At 43.0% G+C, this 22,556-nt stretch overlaps 1 protein-coding gene across 1 annotated transcript in view; it reads right to left on the reverse strand.

Annotated features, from left to right (window-relative positions):
- The window catches only part of DYSF (dysferlin), a 320,393-nt gene that overhangs the window by 196,369 nt on the left and 101,468 nt on the right, over positions 1-22,556 (reverse strand). The window contains exons 23-28 of the mRNA XM_073555076.1: positions 19,976-20,168; positions 17,680-17,835; positions 16,643-16,774; positions 15,576-15,742; positions 10,291-10,405; positions 9,635-9,740 (exon numbers count right to left, since the gene is read on the reverse strand). Of these exons, the coding sequence (XP_073411177.1) occupies positions 9,635-9,740; positions 10,291-10,405; positions 15,576-15,742; positions 16,643-16,774; positions 17,680-17,835; positions 19,976-20,168 (869 nt within the window). The remainder of the gene's footprint in view (positions 1-9,634; positions 9,741-10,290; positions 10,406-15,575; positions 15,743-16,642; positions 16,775-17,679; positions 17,836-19,975; positions 20,169-22,556) is intronic.

Here is a 22,556-nt window from a genome sequence, read left to right on the forward strand (position 1 = left end):
CTGCACATACATCATACACACTGTACACATGCCATAAACACACTGTACATACATCACACACACACTGCACATACATCATACACACACTGTACACATGCCATAAACACACTGTACATACATCACACACACACTGTACATACATCATACATACTGTACACATGCCATACACACTGCACATACATCATACACACACTGTACACATGCCATAAACACACTGTACACACATCACACACCCACTGTACACACATCACACACCCACTGTACATACATCATACACCCACTGCACATACATCATACACCCGCTGTACATACATGCACCCACTGCACATGCATCATACACCCACTGCACATACATCATACACCCAGTGAATATACATCATACACCCACTGCACATACATCATACACACGCTGCACATACATCATACACACGCTGTACATACATCGTACACCCAGTGAACATACATCATACACACTGCACATGCAACATACACACACTGTACATACATCATACACACTGTACATACATCATACACACTGCACATACATCATACACACTGTACACATGCCATAAACACACTGTACATACATCACACACACACTGTACATACATCATACACACTGTACACATGCCATACACACTGTACACACATCACACACCCACTGTACATACATCATACACACTGTACATACATCATACACACATCATACACACATACTGTACACACATCACACACACACTGTACACACATCACACACACACTGTACACACATCATACACACATCATATACACACTGCACACACATCATACACACTGTACACACATCATATACACACTGTACACACATCATATACACACTGTACATACATCATATACACACACTGTACACACATCATATACACACACTGTACACACATCATATACACACACTGTACATACATCATATACACACTGTACATACATCATATACACACACTGTACACATCACATACACACTGTACACACATCACATACACACACTGTACACACATCACATACACACACTGTACACACATCACATACACACACTGTACACACATCACACACACACTGTACACACCTCACACACCCACTGTACACACATCACACACCCACTGTACACACATCACACACCCACTGCACACACATCACACACCCACTGCACACACATCACACACACACTGCACACACATCACACACACACTGCACACACATCACACACACACACTGTACACACATCATACACACACTGTACACACATCATATACACACTGTACACACATCATATACACACTGTACACACATCATATACACACTGTACATACATCATATACACACACTGTACATACATCATATACACACACTGTACATACATCATATACACACACTGTACACACCTCACACACCCACTGTACACACATCACACACACACTGTACACACCTCACACACCCACTGTACACACATCACACACCCACTGTACACACATCACACACCCACTGCACACACATCACACACCCACTGCACACACATCACACACCCACTGCGCACACATCACACACACACTGCACACACATCACACACACACTGTACACACATCATACACACACTGTACACACATCATACACACACTGTACACACATCATATACACACTGTACATACATCATATACACACTGTACATACATCATATACACACACTGTACATACATCATATACACACACTGTACACATCATATACACACTGTACATACATTATATACACACACTGTACACATCATATACACACTGTACATACATCATATACACACACTGTACACATCATATACACACTGTACATTCATCATATACACACACTGTACATACATCATACATACACTGTACACGTCATACACACATTTATACAGGATACACACATTGTATTCTGTAAAGACAGTAATCACAAATGTGTTTGAACTCTGATGGCGTGAGAAGCCGGCTCTTCAGTCATTTTAACACACACATGCAATTAGTGTAAGGGCTATTGTGAAGTCTGGTGGGTAGCAGCCCCTTCAGGAGAACTACTGAACCCAGGAGAACCAACCGTGTGCCCCTGGGATTGGGTGGTACTAGAGATCAAGGAGACCAGCCATTGCCTGCGCTGTGGTTGCTGTTGGGAGTCCAGCGAAATCTAGGCAGCCACGGTGATCTGCTGTGAGGGTACTGAGCTTGAACTGCGGTGACCTCAATACTGGCATTTTCCCACAGTACAGAGGTCACCGCAGTTCAGCCTGGCTGGGAGCGCAGCCTCAGTGACGTCACCGCTAGTCATTGAGGCTGCTCTCGCAGCATCTCATTCACCAGTGGTTGTCAGCTTGGATGGTCGCATCTTGGCACCGTCCAAGTTGAAAACTAATTCTCCCCCAGATAGATAGATAGGTAGGTAGGTAGATAGATATATAGATAGATAGGTGCATGTGCAATACTGATTTTATGCTTACCCCACTGTTGGGCAAAGAAACTGCGCACGGGCGAAAGGTCATTTGATTGTGCACGCGCGGTAACAGTGCGCAAATGCAGGAATTACAGGAAAAAAATGCGTAAAGCAAGACAGGAAGGGGGGAGAGACGGACAATAAGCCCCGCCCATCGGACCAGACAGAGCAGATTTACATACACAGCGGGAGGAATATAAACGGTATTTATTGATCAAAGGTGGGAAGTCAAGGGGTATCAAAAGTACTGTTATAATGCACAGTTGACACTGAATTGAATGATATTTTTACATGATATGCGAAAAAAGTGGTGACAGATTCCCTCTAAAAGCCGGTAAATGATCTGCTGCATACAGTACAATCACAGAGAGATATGTTAGAATAGAATAGATAGAATTGATATATACACATACAATAAGTGTGTGTGTGTGTGTGTGTGTGTATATATATATATATATATATATATATATATATATGAAAAAAAATAGGCAGCACTCAAATTAAATGTGAAAAAAGTGGATACTTTACTGATCCTCAGATGGCAACGTTTCAACGGTGACCCGTCTTTGTCAAGCCTTGACAAAGACGGGTCACCGTTGAAACGTTGCCATCTGAGGATCAGTAAAGTATCCACTTTTTTCACATTTAATTTGAGTGCTGCCTATTTTTTTTCCTTTTGTCATTTTGGCTGTTTGGACACTGCTGAACAGGTTTTGCACCTGCTGTATTATTTTGGTAGTGCTGCCCTTTTTTCTTGATTATATATAATTCACCTGCCGGGTTCTGTAAAATCTCAGCAGGAGCCGACAGGATAGAAGAGATGGATTTCATACAGTAAATACAAATATAATAGGTAGATATATACAGTAGATGTCAGTGACAAATACAATTTGTACAGTTCGTGTGCAAATTACTGGACATGTAATTAATAAAAGATTATATTTCGGAAAAAAATGACGTTGGCTCACGCACAATTTTTGTAACCAGCAGAGGGGCAGATGTTTATAGCCTGGAAAGGGGGTAATACCCCTGAAGCTTCCCAGGCTATTAATATCACCTCATAACTGTATACTTAGCCTTTACTGGCTATTAAAATGGGGGAGCCCAAAAAAACAATGTGGGGTCCCCCTATAATTAATAACCAGCAAAGGCTATGCAGACACCTGTGGGCTGATAGTAATAGCCAAAGAAAGGGCCATGGATACTGACTCCCCAGGCTAAAAACATCAGCTTTCAGCAGCCCCAAAAAAGGCGCATCTCTAAGATGCGCCGATTCTGGCACTTAGCCTCGCTCTTCCCACTTGCCCTGCAGCGGTTGCAAGTGGGGTGATAGTTGGGGGGGTTCATGTCACCTTTCTATTGTAAGGTGACATCAAGCCCCTAGGTTAGTAATGGAGAGGCGTCAATAAGACGCCGCCATTACTAACCCCATAGTCACATAGTAAGAAAATACAGACACCTAGAATAAAGTCCTTTATTTGAAATAATGAAACAGACTACTTTATTATTCTTAAGAACCAACCCTACACCCCTGGGATTGGGTGGTACTGGAGATCAAGGAGACCAGCCACTGCCTTCGCTGTGGTTGCTGTTGGCAGTCCAGTTTAATTAAGAATAATAAAGGAGTCTGTGTCATTATTTCAATTAAAGGACTTTATTCTGGGTTTCTTGTGTTTTCTTACAATGTGACTATGGAGTTAGTAATGGGGGCGTCTTATTGTTGCCTCTCCATTACTAAAATCGATGCCTGATGTCACCTGATGGTGATCTCAACCTCCCCAATTATTACCCCACTTGCTACCAATACAGGGTAAGTGGGAGGAGCGAGGCTAAGTGCCTTTTCTGGGGTGGCTGAAAGCTCATGTTTTTAGCCTGGGGGGGCCAGTATTCATGGCCCCTTCTTAGGCTATTAATATCAGCTCGCAGCTGTCTACATAGCCTTTGCTGGTTATTAATTATAGAGGGATCTAACGTCATTTTTTGGGAGGTCCCCCATTTTAATAGCCAGTAAAGGCTGATATTAAAAGCTGATATTAATAGCCTGGGAAGCTCCATGGGTATTACCCCCTTCCCAGGCTATAAAATCTGCCCCCAGTCGCTGGTTTTCCTTCTGCTGGTTACGAAAATTGTGCGGGAGCCGACGCCATTTTTTGCGAAAAATAATCTTTTATTAATTAAATACATGTACAGTAGTTTGCACTGACATCTATATATCTATTGTATTTGCATTTACTGTATGTAATCCATCTCTCCTATCCTCTCATCTCCTGCTGTGATTTTACACTACTGCGGCTGCTGAATTACCGACTTTTCTTCTATCTATGTAATATAAATACATATATATGTGTGTCACTGACATCTATGTAAATATGTATTCCTATTGTGTATATATCTTTTCTATTCTAACCGGTCAGTGTGATTTTACTGTAGCCGCATATGAATTGCCGGCTTTGTAAAAATCGGACAGCACTCCCATGGACCAAGTGCTGTATGATTTTTTTTCTCGCACCTTTTGACTTCTATTGCGGGTTGTGATCCGAATTCCGATTACAATCGCAGCATGCTGCGATTTTTTTTCCAGTCCGATCGTGATCCAATCCCAGTTGGAAAAAAAAACGCAGATGAAGACGCAATCATAGAATAACATTGGTACAAATTCAATCTGATTTTTTATTGGATTGCATTCATCCGATTTTCATAAAAGAAGCCAAGGGTGCGTCAACACCAATGGTTCCATCCTACTTAAAGTTGAAAGGAGAAGATCTGCTACCCAGCAAAGAGTTGCAGACAAGCAGTGGAGGTGCTTCTGTACATAGCAACCACAACTCGTCCGGATATCACAGCCACAGTTGGAATTCTCTGCCGACGTGTAAGCAAGCCACGTCAAAGAGACTGGAATGCAATTAAGAGAATTCTTCAATATCTTAAAGAAGCTCAAAGGCTAAATCTTAAGACATCTGCATCAGGAGATCTTACTCTGAGAGGTTATGTTGATGCAGATTGGGCGGGAGATTCAATTGATCGGAAATCAACAAGTGGTTACTTGTTCAAGTTAGGAGAAAATTCAATTTCTTGGTCCAGCAGAAAACAAGTGTCAGTCGCATTATCTTCTACAGAAGCAGAATAGATATCTGCTGCTTATGCAAGTCAAGAAGTATTTTGGTTGAAACAACTTTTGGAAGATTTCGGCAAGCCATTAGCTCAACCAACAGTTATCTATGGAGACAACCAAGGATGCATTAAACTTGCCAGCAGTGAGAGGACTAGTGCAAGGACTAAGCACATTGATGTAAAACATCACCACTTACATGACTTAGTGGAATGTGGTGTACTCGAGTTTATGTATTACGAGTCTGACAAGATGATAACTGATGGTATGACAAAGCCATTATCAAGAGCCAAGCTTGTGGACTTCAGAACCGCAATAGGACTAACAGGATAAGTGATTGTTGAGTGGGGGTGTTGAAATACGTTTGGTGCAACAACTCCATTCCTGTCTATGAGTGCTTAGTTGCTAGATTTGCATGATGTTCATAAAGTTAGAACAGAAAAAAAACTCCCAGAGGCTCACACAGGGAGAGCATGTGACTGTATTTCCTGTTTTTCCTGTAGATGCTGCACAGATAGAGAGGCACAAATGATTTATTCCTGATCTATTAAGCTTATCATATATTGTTCCTGAATAAAGAAGCTCTGTTGTCACACGCTTGGAGAGTATCCTGAATAATCCGCTGCCAACACAGGATCTGACATTCGTGTGGTCAGGGTGATCCGGTCTTTTAACAAGGCACACACTAATAGACAAGGCCTTGAAGTTCTGGAGGTCCCTCTTAGAAGGGGTGGTCTCTGTCACGGGTTTACCGCGACAGAGAGGGGCAAGAAGACCGCGGTATCTGATTTCATGCAATCCTGCACTGAAAAGAAGAACTTCACCATCATATTAAACAGTGCAGGTTTCTGCTAGCAGTGCAAGGGTTAATATGTCGAGAGTTCCTGGCGCTTTCATGGTCTCAGCTGTTCAGTATTGGCCACTTTCATTTATGCTGCCTAGTTCTGAAGTTGGAGGCATTGGTTGTTTGAGGAGGCGTTTGGAGTGTTGCTAAGAAGACTGTTGCTTAGTGATTTGCCTTTGTGCAAATCCTCATCTTCTCTTATTTGGTTTTTCCTTCCTTTACTTCCCAGTGTTCCACTTGTTGTTTGTGAGTGCATAATTGTATGATTGATATTTTCATTTATTCCTGTACATCTTCCCTTGTTAGTCTGGTTTGTGTATTCTTATACAGTACAACACCTCACTTCCCATGGTGGGGGAGGGGACAGATGAGGGCTGATTTAGAAGCTCAGCAAGGCACGTGGCCATGGCAGCTTCACCATTAGAAGTAATCTGGGGATCAGGAATAGATAGGGTGCCCCTAGCTTTACGGATAGGGAAGGAGGCCCTAGACTCAGGAAATCATGCAACTGTGCCACAACACCCAAGGCATACTGCTACAGCAACACTCGAGTGATGTAAGGGGAAACGTGTAAATGTTTTGGAGTGGCCTAGTCAAAACCAAGACTTTAAAGAAAAGGAGAATCTGTGGTCAGACTTGGTGAGGAAGGAGCAACAGTGAGGAGTTCCTTGCGGCTCTGACAAAGTGGTTTTTCCCTGTTTGTAACTTTCCTCATGTGTGTTTTAGTGCAGTGGTGGGATTAGTTTCTGCTCCGTCCAATTCATTAGAAAGGGATAGGTGCAGGGCGAGCTAGAGTTTTTAGGTATCCTGCTCGTTGCCAGGTGTGGAACCTGCCTAGGGACAGTCAGGAGTGTAGAGACACTGACTCAGGGGAGTGCAGGAGGTCTCCATGTCCCCGTTCCCTATTGCAGGGACCTCCATTGTATCGGTTTCCCTGGTGTTTCCCTTATCTCTGTAAATTCGCCCTGCTGGAGGCGGTGTATCCAGATACACGTGTAATTATTGAAATTCGCCCGCTGGAGGCGGTGTATCCGGCTGCACGTTTCATTGTTTAAATTCGCCCTGCTGGAGGCAGTGTATCCAGAGTCACGGGTGTCATATAAATTCGCCCTGCTGGTGGCAGGGCATTCAGTCACCCGTGACATCACAGCGACTTGCAGCTGTAGTTGCCACAAAAGGAGGCTCTACAGAGTGATGACTTTAGGGGATGGATAGTTATGCACACTGAAGTTTACAGTTATTATGTCCTATTTGTTGTTTGTTTCTCAATAAAAAAAAAGAAAACAGTCCCAGCATTCTAGTGGCTACTATCGGGAAGGAGGTGTAATGATGAGAGATGCACTGGTGGCCTCGGGTTACTTGTGTTCATACACTTTACTTACAGTTGTACTCAAAAGTTCACATACCCTGGCAGAATGTCTGCTTTCTTGGCCTTTTTCAGAGAATATGAATGGTAACATCAAACCTTTTTCTCCACTCATGGTTAGTGGTTGGGTGAAGCCATTTATTGTCAAACTACTGTGTTTTCTCTTTTTAAATGATAATGACAACCCAAAACATCCAAATGACCCTAAACAAAAGTTTACATATCCCTGGTGATTTTGGCCTGATAACATGCACAGAAATTTACACACATGGGTTTGAATGGCTACTAAAGGTAACGTCCTCACCTGTGACCTGTTTGCTTGTAATCAGTGTGTGTGCATAAAAGCTGAGTGATTTTCTGGATTGTGAGTCATGGGGCAAGCAAAAGAATTGTCAACGGATCTACGGGAAAAGGAAATTGAACTGTATAAAACAAGAAAGGGATACAAAAAGCTATCCAAGGAAGTGACAACGCCAGTCAGCAGCGTTCAAACTGATTAACAAATGGAGAATCAGGGGCTCTGTAAAAACAAAACCAAGGTCAGGTAGACCAACAAAATTTTCGTCCACAACTGGCAGGAAAATTGTTCGAGATGCAAAGAAAAACCCACAAATAACATCAGCGGAAATACTGGACACTCTGAAAACGAGCGGTGTGGCTGTTTCAAGATGCACAATAAGGAGGCACTTGAAGAAAAATGGGCTGCATGTTCGAGTCACCAGAAGAAAGCCATTACTGCGCAAATGCTACAAAGTATCTCACCTACAATATGCAAAACAGCACAGAGCCAAGCCTCAAAACTTCTGGAACAAGGTAATTTGGAGTGATGAGCCCAAAATTGAACTTTCTGGCCACAACCATAAACGTTACAATTGGAGAGAGGTCAACAAGGCCTATGATAAAAGGAACACCATTCCTACTGTAAAGCACAGAGGTGGATCGCTGATGTTTTGGGAATGTGTGAGCTACAAAGGCACAGGAAACTTGGTCAAAGTTGAAGGAAAGATGAATGCAGCACGTTGTTAGCAAATACTGGAGGCAAATTTGCAATCATCAGCCCGGAAGCTGAACATAGGATGTACTTGGACGTTCCAACATGACAAGAATCCAAAATACAAGGCCAAGTTGACCTGTCATTGGCTATAGCAGAACAAGTGAAGGTTCTGGAGTGTCCATCTCAGTCTCCTGACCCCAATAACATTGAGTCACTCTTTGGAGATCTCAAGTGCGCTGTTCATGCAAGACAGCCCAGGAACAGTGGGCAGCTTTACCATCTGAGAAAATAAAGAATCTAATCCAAAACTACCACAAAAGACATCAAGCTGTCATTGATGTTAGAGGGGGCAATACATGCTATTAAGAAATAGGCCGAGCTGTCAGTAACTGCATTCCAGACACACCAATAGGTGGAAACGTGACACTAGAGTATCCCAATAAGATGTGATCAGAAATATCTGACATCTTCAGTGCGGCCAGCTATGGCATCACTAGTACTAGCTGATCTAGAGAACTTATCAGCAGAGATGAACGAACCCGAACTGTAAAGTTTGGGGTTTGTACCTGAACACGGACTTCCCCAGAAGTTTGTTTTAGTGATCGGAGTTCCGGGAGAAGAGAAAGAGATATTCTGTAGCATTTTACAGCATCAAGGTTTGGGACCCCATTGACTTCTATGGGTTTCGGGTTCAAGTTTGGGTAGATTTCAGATACCCGAACTTTGGACCTAAGTTCGGTCGAACCATACGAACCAAAACATCCATGGATCCGCTCATCCTTACTTATCAGTAGCCCCATTATGATCATCTCTGGACGACCGATTCATCTTACCTTGCTCATCCACGGCTCGGTTAATATCCGTTGTCCATTCTTCATCTTCCCACTTCCATCCTGGAGGACATTCAGTCTCATCTTTCGGGAGAACTTTTTCTCCATTCTAAAAGTCATAGAATAATTATTAACTATCAGACCATTTGCTGGAGAATCAGGAAAGTTTGTTAATTTCTCCTGGGGGTGGATAAAGAAAATGTAAGAAAATCAATAAAATTAACAATAAAACATCATCCATTGCTGACAGCTTGAACGGCAATACAAAAATCAAATGAACCAAAAGCCTCTAGGTCAGTAATGTCTCAAAAAAAAAAAAAAAAAAAAAAAGAAAAGATCTCCGAATAGAAACGAACATAAAGACTGCACAAAATATGGAGGAACTTCCTTCTTTTTTCCATCATGGTACTTTAGCTGTGGTAAGACTTGGCGCCAAAACAACACGGCTGAACATGATGGGATGTTTTTTAGGAGACTCACAAAAGTCTATCCTGGAAAAGTACAACATCCATGCTTGTAACTCTAAAGACGGAGCAAATTCTCTCCATCTATGAATGTGGGTGCTGTTTTTGTAACTTCCCCTGCCCCATCTCCAAGGAGTTATTCATTGCTATAATACTATGATTAGTCAGTTTTCACAATCTATGCTCCTTCCTTACCACATCTGTGTAGGCTTCGGTCATATGAATCCATTGCCCTCCAGGCAGTCGGGCCTGGTTTTCAAAGACTTCTTCCACAAAGCTCATATGCCCAGCATCGATGTCATACAATAATCTAATGAAAGAAGAACATAACTAAAATGAGAGCAAAGAAGCCAGCCAAGGTAAAACCCACACAACACAATATAAAAGGTCTGTTGGGTTTTCGTAAGAGTTCATAATGTCAGAAGATGTAGAAAGCTTATCTACAATGGCTTTTGCAGTTGCCTACTGGCATTGATCTTAGACTACTTCTAGCAAGGGTCCTGGAATATTTGTAGATCGGCCAACTAGAAGGAAGGTCACTATTCCTAGGATTATACAACAGGAAAATGATGAGCATCCTACACACTAGAAACCACCAGAAGACTACTAAAATAGGAGACTTAATAAGTAAAGGTATGAGGGTTTCACCAGTCCAATTATCTGCAGCCGAAACTAGTGGTCTACCCAACCTCCTATAATTGGTTATCCATTGGCCGTTGGAAATTTTTTTAAGAAACAAAATTAGAATCTGTCATTGTTTTTTGGAATTTGTTCTTTCATAGATGGTGAATTTGGTTTCCTGATGAGAAGGTTCCTAGCTGGATTCATGTACGCTCGCTGCCGTAGTGTTTCAAATCAGAATGAATTAATGGACTGTATTGTCTTAATGTTTTTATCTTCAGGACCACATATTCTTTGTTACGAAAAAAAAAAACTGTGGCCTCCCAAAGCTTAGGGGTCAACTTTTACCTGAGAGGTTGGGTCTAGAGACCATCATTGGCCCTTGGTTGGTTTGGTCACTGAGGTCTTTAATACTGTTCCAATATACTGTAGCCGGGGTCATGTTAAGTTTGGTGGTAGACCCATTCCACCTCTAGATCCTCTTCAATGAAGTCCATGGGAGTTAAGAAAGCATATGGTAAAGCCAGCCACATCTTAGGACTTTAAAACAGAAGGTCAAATGCAAGTTCAGCCAACTCGTTACCTCTTTATAGGATTATGGACATCAAGAATGGTTGTTATAGTTGACCTCCAGGTTTTGGAATTGGTGTAGGGATGATCCTCACTAAAACACATCCATATGAAGAGCTTTTTTAATATTCTTCTGTCAAAGAAATTTAATAAGGATCCTTTTGCAGTTCTGACTTCTACATGGTGAAATATTGATTTTTTTTTTGAGGAGCAATTCAGCAATAGGCAAAAAAGTATGTAAAAGAGCTCTACTCCGGAAGTATAACGCCATCGCTCTAGTGCTACCTGTAGGGTAGTGCTGTCTTCTGTCCTCAAGAAGCTTCCAGTGATTGCCTCATATGTTATCCTATATGTCCACACAATAGCTATATCTACCGTTACAGGTTACTGTCACAATGATCTGATTGCTGCACAGAGGGTAATAATTCACAGCTGAAGAGCATCGCACCGTCTGCAGGGTTCCAGCTCAATAATATTCTAAAAATATGTCTTGAGGAAAACTCGTCTCCATATTTTTCTTGGAGAGTTACGCGCCATAAAAATTGTTCAACTATTTCAGCATTCCTCATTCTGTGTGTGTTTTTTTCTGATATTTGAGAGCCGTCCTTTGCGGCTATGACCCCGATTCCCTCAACCGCCTGAGGAATTTGTGGTGCTGAATCATTACTGCAAATTCTGCCATGGATGTTCAAAATCACATTGTTATATGCCTCGTACCGAGCGGTGGCATGAGACAGCGGCGGGATGAAGGAAATCAGAACTGTAGAACATGTTGCGCGCTTACCGGTAAGTGTTGTGTCACGCTCAACACGGAAGGGTGTTAATAACTAAACTATTTCAGTAATTGAAACTAAAAGCAAGAAATCCCAGCGGCCGGTGAACCGCGTCCCATTGAACCACGCTGATGAATGCTTTAAGACTCTGGCAAAGACGTTCCGACCGCAAAAAAACTATTAACATTTTTATGATGCCTACGAGCCAAAGCTGGGCATTTTCACAGCAATGCAAGTCTACAGATTTACTAAGATCTGTAATCTTTAACCCCTGTGAGGTCTTACTACTAATATTGGAATTTTATGACAAATTTGGTCAAGATGAACCAATTTACGACACTTAGCACAGAGGACCCACAAGTAGCTGTTATGGGACCCTTGGCAAGAAGGAGCACAGATCATGTTCTCCATAAACAAATTCATACAGGACAAAAAGTCTCTCAAAATGGAGATGTACACCATAGGACTGAGGATGGAGATGTACACCATAGGAGTGTGAGGGTGGAGATGTACACCATAGGAGTGTGAGGGTGGAGATGTACACCATAGGAGTGTGAGGATGGAGATGTACACCATAGGACTGTGAGGATGAGGAGATGTACACCATAGGAGTGTGAGGGTGGAGATGTACACCATAGGAGTGTGAGGGTGGAGATGTACACCATAGGAGTGTGAGGGTGGAGATGTACACCATAGGAGTGTGAGGATGGAGATGTACACCATAGGACTGTGAGGATGAGGAGATGTACACCATAGGAGTGTGAGGGTGGAGATGTACACCATAGGAGTGTGAGGGTGGAGATGTACACCATAGGAGTGTGAGGGTGGAGATGTACACCATAGGAGTGTGAGGGTGAGGAGATGTACACCATAGGAGTGTGAGGGTGGAGATGTACACCATAGGAGTGTGAGGGTGGAGATGTACACCATAGGAGTGTGAGGATGGAGATGTACACCATAGGAGTGTGAGGATGGAGATGTACACCATAGGAGTGTGAGGATGGAGATGTACACCATAGGAGTGTGAGGATGGAGATGTACACCATAGGAGTGTGAGGATGGAGATGTTCACCATAGGAGTGTGAGGATGGAGATGTATACCGTAGGAGTGTGAGGATGGAGATGTACACCATAGGAGTGTGAGGATAGAGATGTACACCATAGGACTGTGAGGATGGAGATGTACACCATAGGATTGTGAGGATGGAGATGTACACCATAGGAGTGTGAGGATGGAGATGTATACCGTAGGAGTGTGAGGATGGAGATGTACACCATAGGAGTGTGAGGATAGAGATGTACACCATAGGACTGTGAGGATGGAGATGTTCACCATAGGAGTGTGAGGATGGAGATGTACACCATAGGACTGTGAGGATGGAGATGTACACCATAGGATTGTGAGGATGGAGATGTACACCATAGGAGTGTGAGGATAGAGATGTACACCATAGGAGTGTGAGGATGGAGATGTACACCATAGGAGTGTGAGGATGGAGATGTACACCATAGGAGTGTGAGGATGGAGATGTACACCATAGGAGTGTGAGGATGGAGATGTACACCGTAGGAGTGTGAGGATAGAGATGTTCACCATAGGACTGTGAGGATGGAGATGTACACCATAGGACTGTGAGGATGGAGATGTACACCATAGGATTGTGAGGATGGAGATGTACACCATAGGAGTGTGAGGATAGAGATGTACACCATAGGACTGTGAGGATGGAGATGTACACCATAGGATTGTGAGGATGGAGATGTACACCATAGGAGTGTGAGGATAGAGATGTACACCATAGGAGTGTGAGGATGGAGATGTACACCATAGGAGTGTGAGGATGGAGATGTACATCATAGGAGTGTGAGGATGGAGATGTACACCATAGGAGTGTGAGGATGGAGATGTACACCATAGGAGTGTGAAGATGGAGATGTACACCATAGGAGTGTGAGGATGGAGATGTACACCATAGGAGTGTGAGGATGGAGATGTACACCGTAGGACTGTGAGGATGGAGATGTACACCAGAGAAGTGTGAGGATGGAGATGTACACCATAGGAGTGTGAGGATGGAGGTGTTCACCAAAGGACTGTGAGGATGGAGATGTTCACCATAGGACTGTGAGGATGGAGATGTACACCATAGGAGTGTGAGGATGGAGATGTACACCATAGGAGTGTGAGGATGGAGATGTACACCATAGGGGTGTGAGGGTGGAGGTGTTCACCAAAGGACTGTGAGGATGGAGATGTTCACCATAGGACTGTGAGGATGGAGATGTACACCATAGGAGTGTGAGGATGGAGATGTACACCATAGGAGTGTGAGGATGGAGATGTACACCATAGAAGTGTGAGGATGGAGATGTTCACCATAGGAGTGTGAGGATGGAGATGTACACCATAGGAGTGTGAGGATGGAGATGTACACCATAGGACTGTGAGGATGGAGATGTACACCATAGAAGTGTGAGGATGGAGATGTTCACCATAGGACTGTGAGGATGGAGATGTTCACCATAGGAGTGTGAGGATGGAGATGTACACCATAGGAGTGTGAGGATGGAGATGTACACCATAGGAGTGTGAGGATGGAGATGTACACCATAGGAGTGTGAGGATGGAGATGTACACCATAGGAGTGTGAGGATGGAGATGTACACCATAGGAGTGTGAGGATGGAGATGTACACCATAGGAGTGTGAGGATGGAGGTGTTCACCATAGGACTGTGAGGATGGAGATGTTCACCATAGGAGTGTGAGGATGGAGATGTACACCATAGGAGTGTGAGGATGGAGGTGTTCACCAAAGGACTGTGAGGATGCAGATGTTCACCATAGGACTGTGAGGATGGAGATGTACACCATAGGAGTGTGAGGATGGAGATGTACACCATAGGAGTGTGAGGATGGAGATGTACACCATAGGACTGTGAGGATGGAGATGTACACCATAGAAGTGTGAGGATGGAGATGTACACCATAGGAGTGTGAGGATGGAGGTGTTCACCATAGGACTGTGAGGATGGAGATGTTCACCATAGGAGTGTGAGGATGGAGATGTACACCATAGGAGTGTGAGGATGGAGATGTACACCATAGGAGTGTGAGGATGGAGATGTACACCATAGGAGTGTGAGGATGGAGATGTACACCATAGCAGTGTGAGGATGGAGATGTACACCATAGGAGTGTGAGGATGGAGGTGTTCACCATAGGACTGTGAGGATGGAGATGTTCACCATAGGACTGTGAGGATGGAGATGTACACCATAGGAGTGTGAGGATGGAGATGTACACCATAGGAGTGTGAGGATGGAGATGTACACCATAGGAGTGTGAGGATGGAGTTGTTCACCATAGGAGTGTGAGGACGGAGATATACATCATGCACCAGACCGGGGAATCCAAAGAAGAGCCGCAGGATTACAGATTACTGGTCCTGTATTTCGATTTGCACCATCTCTAGATAGAATGTGACAATGAGAAGCAGTTTGCAATCTGAACTCACGTCTTCTCTGGGCTGATGAACCAGTCTCCAGCCCACGTCCATCCACTGGAGGGCTTGAAACTTTCCTTAGGAAGCTTGATCTTCCCTGTCACGTCTGAGTACTTGGGGTATGTCAGCCCGGTGGTTCCCCAGTTTCCCACTAATGCCAGCTTGGTCTGGTTCTCGTACTGGAAGACAAAGGACGCTGTCAGCCTCAATATGTGTGGTCTACAGCGATGATATGTGATGCTGATAACCATTACTTCTAACCTCTTGTACTGACTGGTCAATACGGTATAAATGGGCTAACTAATTGTAAAATGCTTCGAAGGAAAACCAACGCGTCATTACAGATATTCCACCAATTAAAAGGAACATGACACACTGAAAAGTCTTCCAGATGTACGATCTTCATGTTGTAGAGCAGACTGATATATAGTTGTGGATCAAAAACAAATCAGAATAACTTGAAAATCATTGGTTCAAATGCATCATCACTCAGGAGTCCAGTGGAGTTAGGACCGCCCACTGGACTCCTAACCTCAGAATGACCAGGAATTTCCATTGTTAAGCTTCAAGTTATAAAAATATTTTCCAACAAAGCTTCTTCTGCTCTATAACAAGCTGCTGGTAGATCAGGGAGGATTTTCATGGTGACATATTCCCTCCATAAAAAATCAAATCAGCCAATGAATGAGCAATCGGGATCATGATGAGCAATTGCCGAACATTGGCCCAAAGTAAAGGGACTTTAGACCAGTAAAAAAGGATATAGGATAAAACAGGAGATTATGGGATAGGAAAGGTTAGGAAAGGAGTGGAAGCAATAAAATGGGATAGGATAAAAAAAGAATCACACCCAAAACGGATTGGATGTATTGGGCTGGATGGAATAAGATGCAGTCATACAGAAGGAATTACACAGGATTGGATAGGATGTGATGGGATATGATAAAAAGGATAATATAGGATAGGGTCAGATGACATTGATCTGGATGGGTAGGGTCAAGAGTAGATGAGAAGAAAAAAAAAGCCAAACACATGATGAAAATGGCCAAGTAGAATTTATAAGGAGATCAGAACGTTACCGATTCTGCAAACACAGAGAGTTTTCCCTGAGCATACTGATTGAACTCTTTCTGGTCCACGGACAGCCCGAACCACAGCTGCACCCGCACCTGTCCTGGCATTTTTGCTCCTTTATTTCCTTCTTGGGGAAACTGAAAAAAAAAAAAAAGGTTGTTATATAACTATCACTAATTCAAAGAAAATATATAAAGTGTTGTAATTTTGTTCTCGGCTCAATTTCAAAAAATCCCAAAACGTTTGTTCAGACACTTTGAAAACACTCAACAATGAAACTATGCTCCTTTTACCATATCAAACCCGCTGAGGAATCCTGAGCACCTAGACCCATCCTTATTAGAGAGCATCCAAACAGGTGATATTCCTATCAAGAATTCTTTTTTTCTGCCATATACCAAGGACGACGTTTCGACCCATGTCATGTCTTTGCCACTTGACAATGATCTGACATTGGTTGAAACGTTGTCTTTGGTATATGCAGAATAAAAGACGTCTTGCTTGGAATATCACCTGCTTGGACACTGTCTGCTACCTTTTGAGCTCACGTAAGTGGAGGTCCATGACAAACGATGAAGAGTTGGTCTTGGGACATCAGAAGAGGCATTAACTTAAGGATTATGTAGAGAGTAGACATGTAAGATGGAGGTGTCACTGGCACAAGGGCAGTAGACTACTGCAGCTTGACAACTTGATAATATCACATAATATTTGTCTATTATATGTGTGAACATCTTTCCAAATGGGGATTGGGAATGGAAATTCGAGTCAGCCAAGAACGATGATACAGCTGTACAATAGTAACATGCTGGAGAGAATAAAGTAAGCCATCCGACTTGTAAAAGAGTGATCTAATTATGAAATAATAGAACTGTGTTCTTGGCCAAATTCCACTAATTCGAAGAACATTTCAAAAATATTCTGCTCGGATTCTGGTTCCGATTTCTGTCTCGTTGAATCAAGTCTATAGTCAAATCATGGTGGACACCAGCCAATTACCTTTGTACCAAAGAAACTTGCACTAATAGAAATGAAAACATACTTTAAGAAATATCGTCTGAAGTTTCCCGCAGTGCTTGCCGCAACACTTGGCCCCGTTCCTGGAGAAAAGGACTTGATGGGCTGGTATTCTGTAATAAGCCACACGCTTGTCTCCTTGTAACATCCAAATCACTATATCTGGCAAGCTGTTCTGCGGCTGAAAAAAAAATTACAGATTCACAAAATATTAGTGAACCTTTCCAACAAACACATAAAAGAATACAGCTGAAAATTGGAAAATTATGGAAAAGAAGAAACCACAATGCAGACAGGCATCATTGACATTTAGTATTATCTGCAAAGAGGGCTTCTGCCAATGATGGAAAAGATGGGAAAGGCCAAGGAACTGGCTGTCCGCACTTCTGTTGTCTTCATCTAAGACTGTACCGGGTGACCATACTTGGCAGAGATTAAGAGACCACCTACTCGTAACCCAACACTTGATCTTCAACCGAACTTGAAAGATACTAGAAACCGCTGATGTTGAGTTGAACGTTCAACGATCTTTGGGACACACAATTATAATCGTTTCAATGACCTGTTCCCACCGCAATAAATGCCACAAGTGGGTGGAACTGGCAAGGGGTGACTGTGAAGAATACTGTTTCTTTAGGAAATAATATCATAGAGAACTTTATTTCTAAGTAGAAAGTCATCAAGGTTTTGGTAACGTCAAGCTTCTAGAAAAAAAATCTTTATGGTCTATTCTGGGCGACTGGGTCTATTTATGTGGTGAGAAGATGGCAGGAACCTGGCTTCATCTCAACCTTAGCTTTCTGCCATGACTTAATCACCAAAAATTCCATCTCTCGACTTGCAGTGAAATATTCTTTTAATTGCGCTTCTCATCAGAAGATGACATTAATGTATTTTCTTTATTTTGACCATTTTTTTTTTTTTTTACAGATTATTAAATGTGACTTTGCCCCAGGATTATACAAAAATACAGCTCTCCACACCCCTAGTAGGATTGGTAATGGTGAAGCTACTGACTTGAGTTATGGATTTGCCAAAAACATACTGAATCAAAAAAGCTTTATTTTCTAAGGTTTTGCCAATGCAGATGTGGGACCCTGGAGTCCAGCAACCTACCGAAAGCAACTTGGAGAAGTGACCCCATTGCACTTGCCATAACCCAATAATTTTCCTACCTGAACTAAAAACATGTATCTCTATTATGCCTGTATGCCGTCAGAGAGAGGAGACAAAGCCACACCACCTCTTCCTGTACAGAGACAGAGCACTGCTCCTCACGTCCTATACAAGACCAGCCCCCATTTACCATCAAGAGACAAAAAAACACCCAAACTTCAAGTAGAGAGTTGAAGACCCATCCTCACATCCTACAGAAAGGCAAAGACCTACTCCCATATCACATAGCGAGACAAAGACCCAAGACCTGTATCCACTCCCTACACTTTTTAGAGAGTTAAAGAGCCACCTCTACGTCCTAAAAGAGCCAAAGACACACCCACACTTCCTGTAGAGAAACAAAAACACTCCCATTTCCTGTAGAGACAAAGACCCACCCATATTTCTTATATAGAGACATAGACCCTCCCCACTTCCCGTGGAGACAGAATTGTCCACTTCTTGTACAGAGATAAAGACCCTCCCCACTTCCTATGAGTGACACAGACCCACTCTAACTTCTTGTAGAGAGACAAAGACCTACCCACTTACTGTAAAAAGACAGTGACCCTCTGCCAATTACTGTAGAGAGACATAGACCCACGCCCACTTCCTCTAGAGAGAGACCCACCCCTACTTCCTTTGGAGACACATAGACCCAGAGAAACATAGACCCACTCCCACTTACTCTAGAGAGAGAGATGGGGATGGAGGATATGCATGATAGGTATATGGGCACGGGACTATGGGATGGAGGATAATCATTATAATTTGTTATAACTATCCACAGTTAGTTACTATGCCCGGGCAACGCCGGGCTCTTCAGCTAGTCTAATATAAAGGTGGTATAGAGCTTACCTACATTGAGGTGAAGGGACCTCACATAAAGCCACCAGTACCCCGACACGCATTTCAATGTTAAGCTTTCTCACACTCCCCTTGAGAAAGAGTAACAGTGAAACGCGCGTCGGAGCACTAGTCTCTCATTTACTCTCTGCTTCATGTCTTTTTTACAATTAATCCTTAATAAAAAGCATTTACATTTTATACTCTTTTGAGTGGTGTTTTTCTGGGTATTTTGTATCTAATGGACTAGAATATCCCTTTAAGGTGGCCTATTGAACGTCATTATTAAATAAACCATTCTCTACGACATGAGCCGTTACCTCCTCAGAGAGAGACTTCAGTCTCAGTAACCAGTCTTCTGCCTGCTCGAGCACATCCATCAGCTCACAATCCTCGTGCTTGATCTTCAGCGCCGCCTGGACAATCTGGATCAGGTTGGATCGCCGTAGCCGGTATATATAAAGGTCCAGGTGAGTGGTTCCAGGTAGTGATGGGACATCTGGTAATGGACAGCTGGCAGTAAAGAGAAGCAGAAAATGCAAAGGCTGCAATCCTATGAACTGATTTTGCTGATGAACTTGTAATCTGCCTTCCTGGAAGATACATTGGAGGGCTTATCAATGCCATTGTTGCCAGACTGAGCTCACTGACTGATTCCTAGTTAACCCATCCTGCAGCAGGCAATATTCAGTGCTACAAAGAGGCTATAGAAGGCAAAACGTGCAAAATTTGTAATAAAATCCCATGGCAAAACATGCATTTTATTTAATCAAAAGTACCGTCAATTTAAGTAAAAATTATACCCCTGTAAATAAACTTGCATTCTGACTTAATCTAATGATAATCTAATGTCTACACAATAATCAGCACCTTCCAAAAGATTGTGGGCTACAAAATAGGGGCACTCTGTACTCTGTACTCATTACATTGGGTAACATTAGAGAGCTGTCATGCTGAACATACTGTAGATTTACTAGAAGAAAGCGAAATGGCAGCAATTAGAGTCAAGCAGCTGCTGCAAAAGCCAGTAATATTCTTCAGGTGTTCGAAGTGGCTCAGATGCAAGGATCAAAATATAATTCCGCCAGAACTGGTTACAGTCTGTTCTTTGAACACAGGGTTATAGCTTTATGTCTCAAATCAAAGTAGGATAAAAAAGGAGACACAAAAATCTAATAAAAGGCTGGAGTATTCTGGATGCTAGGCATTCTACCTAGAAGGGAATACTGGTCCTCTTCACTTCTGTGCCCCACCACACTATGATGAGCCACATATTCAGTTTTGGGATAGTTTTGGTTAAACTAAACGCACAAGAAATGCTCCGAGCACCATGGGCTGGGCCGCCAAGAGTGCAGTACCCTTCATCAGGCAGCTCTACCATCCAGCTCTGCCCTGGCTGCCTTGATGCTAATTTTTTTATTTTAATATTGCATGATGGCTATAATTTGATCCGAAAAGAACACAAAAGAACCCATAGAATTAATAAAAATATAAACTTTTATTAAGTAGCCAAAAAGACATACATGACATGTCGATTTTAAGTGATAGCTATAATGTATATGAGGGCACCCTAAGAGGGCCAGCATAAATAGTGGAAGCTACTAAGAGGGCTCTCACAAATGGTCGAGGCTACTAACAGGGCTCTCACAAATGGTGGAGGCTGGTAAGAGGGCTCTCACAAATGGTGGAGGCTACTAAGAGTTCCCGCATAAACAGTGGAGGCTGGTAAGAGGGCTCTCATAATTGGTGGAAGCTACTAAGAGGGCTCTCACAAATGGTGGAGGCTACTAAGAGGGCTCTTATAAAAGGTGAAGACTACTAAGAGTTCCCTCATAAATGGTGGAGGCTACTAAGAGTTCCCTCATAAATGGAGACTACTAACACGGCTCTCGCAAATGGTGGAGGCTACTAAGAGGGCTCTCATAAATGGTGAAGACTACTAAGAGTTCCCTCATAAATGGAGACTACTAACACGGCTCTCACAAATGGTGGAGGCTACTAAGAGGGCTCTCATAAATGGTGGAGGCTACTAAGAGTTCCCGCATAAACAGTGGAGGCTGGTAAGAGGGCTCTCATAATTGGTGGAAGCTACTAAGAGGGCTCTCACAAATGGTGGAGGCTACTAAGAGGGCTCTTATAAAAGGTGAAGACTACTAAGAGTTCCCTCATAAATGGTGGAGGCTACTAAGAGTTCCCTCATAAATGGAGACTACTAACACGGCTCTCACAAATGGTGGAGGCTACTAAGAGGGCTCTCATAAATGGTGAAGACTACTAAGAGTTCCCTCATAAATGGAGACTACTAACACGGCTCTCACAAATGGTGGAGGCTACTAAGAGGGCTCTCACAAATGGTGGAGGCTACTAAGAGTTCCCGCATAAACAGTGGAGGCTGGTAAGAGGGCTCTCATAATTGGTGGAAGCTACTAAGAGGGCTCTCACAAATGGTGGAGGCTACTAAGAGGGCTCTTATAAAAGGTGAAGACTACTAAGAGTTCCCTCATAAATGGTGGAGGCTACTAAGAGTTCCCTCATAAATGGAGACTACTAACACGGCTCTCACAAATGGTGGAGGCTACTAAGAGGGCTCTCATAAATGGTGGAGGCTACTAAGAGTTCCCTCATAAATGGAGACTACTAACACGGCTCTCACAAATGGTGGAGGCTACTAAGAGGGCTCTCATAAATGGTGGAGGCTACTAAGAGTTCCCTCATAAATGGAGACTACTAACAGGGCTCTCACAAATGGTGGAGGCTACTAAGAGGGCTCTCATAAATGGTGAAGGCTACTTAGAGTTCCCGCATAAACGGTGGAGGCTAAGAGGGCTCTCACAAGTGGTGGAGGCTGGTAAGAGGGCTCTCATAAATGGTGGAGGCTACTAAGAGTTCCCTCATAAATGG

The sequence above is a fragment of the Dendrobates tinctorius genome, unplaced genomic scaffold (assembly GCF_039654945.1).
Source record: "Dendrobates tinctorius isolate UK_male_01 unplaced genomic scaffold, ASM3965494v1 ptg000216l, whole genome shotgun sequence".
Taxonomy (NCBI): domain Eukaryota; kingdom Metazoa; phylum Chordata; class Amphibia; order Anura; family Dendrobatidae; genus Dendrobates; species Dendrobates tinctorius.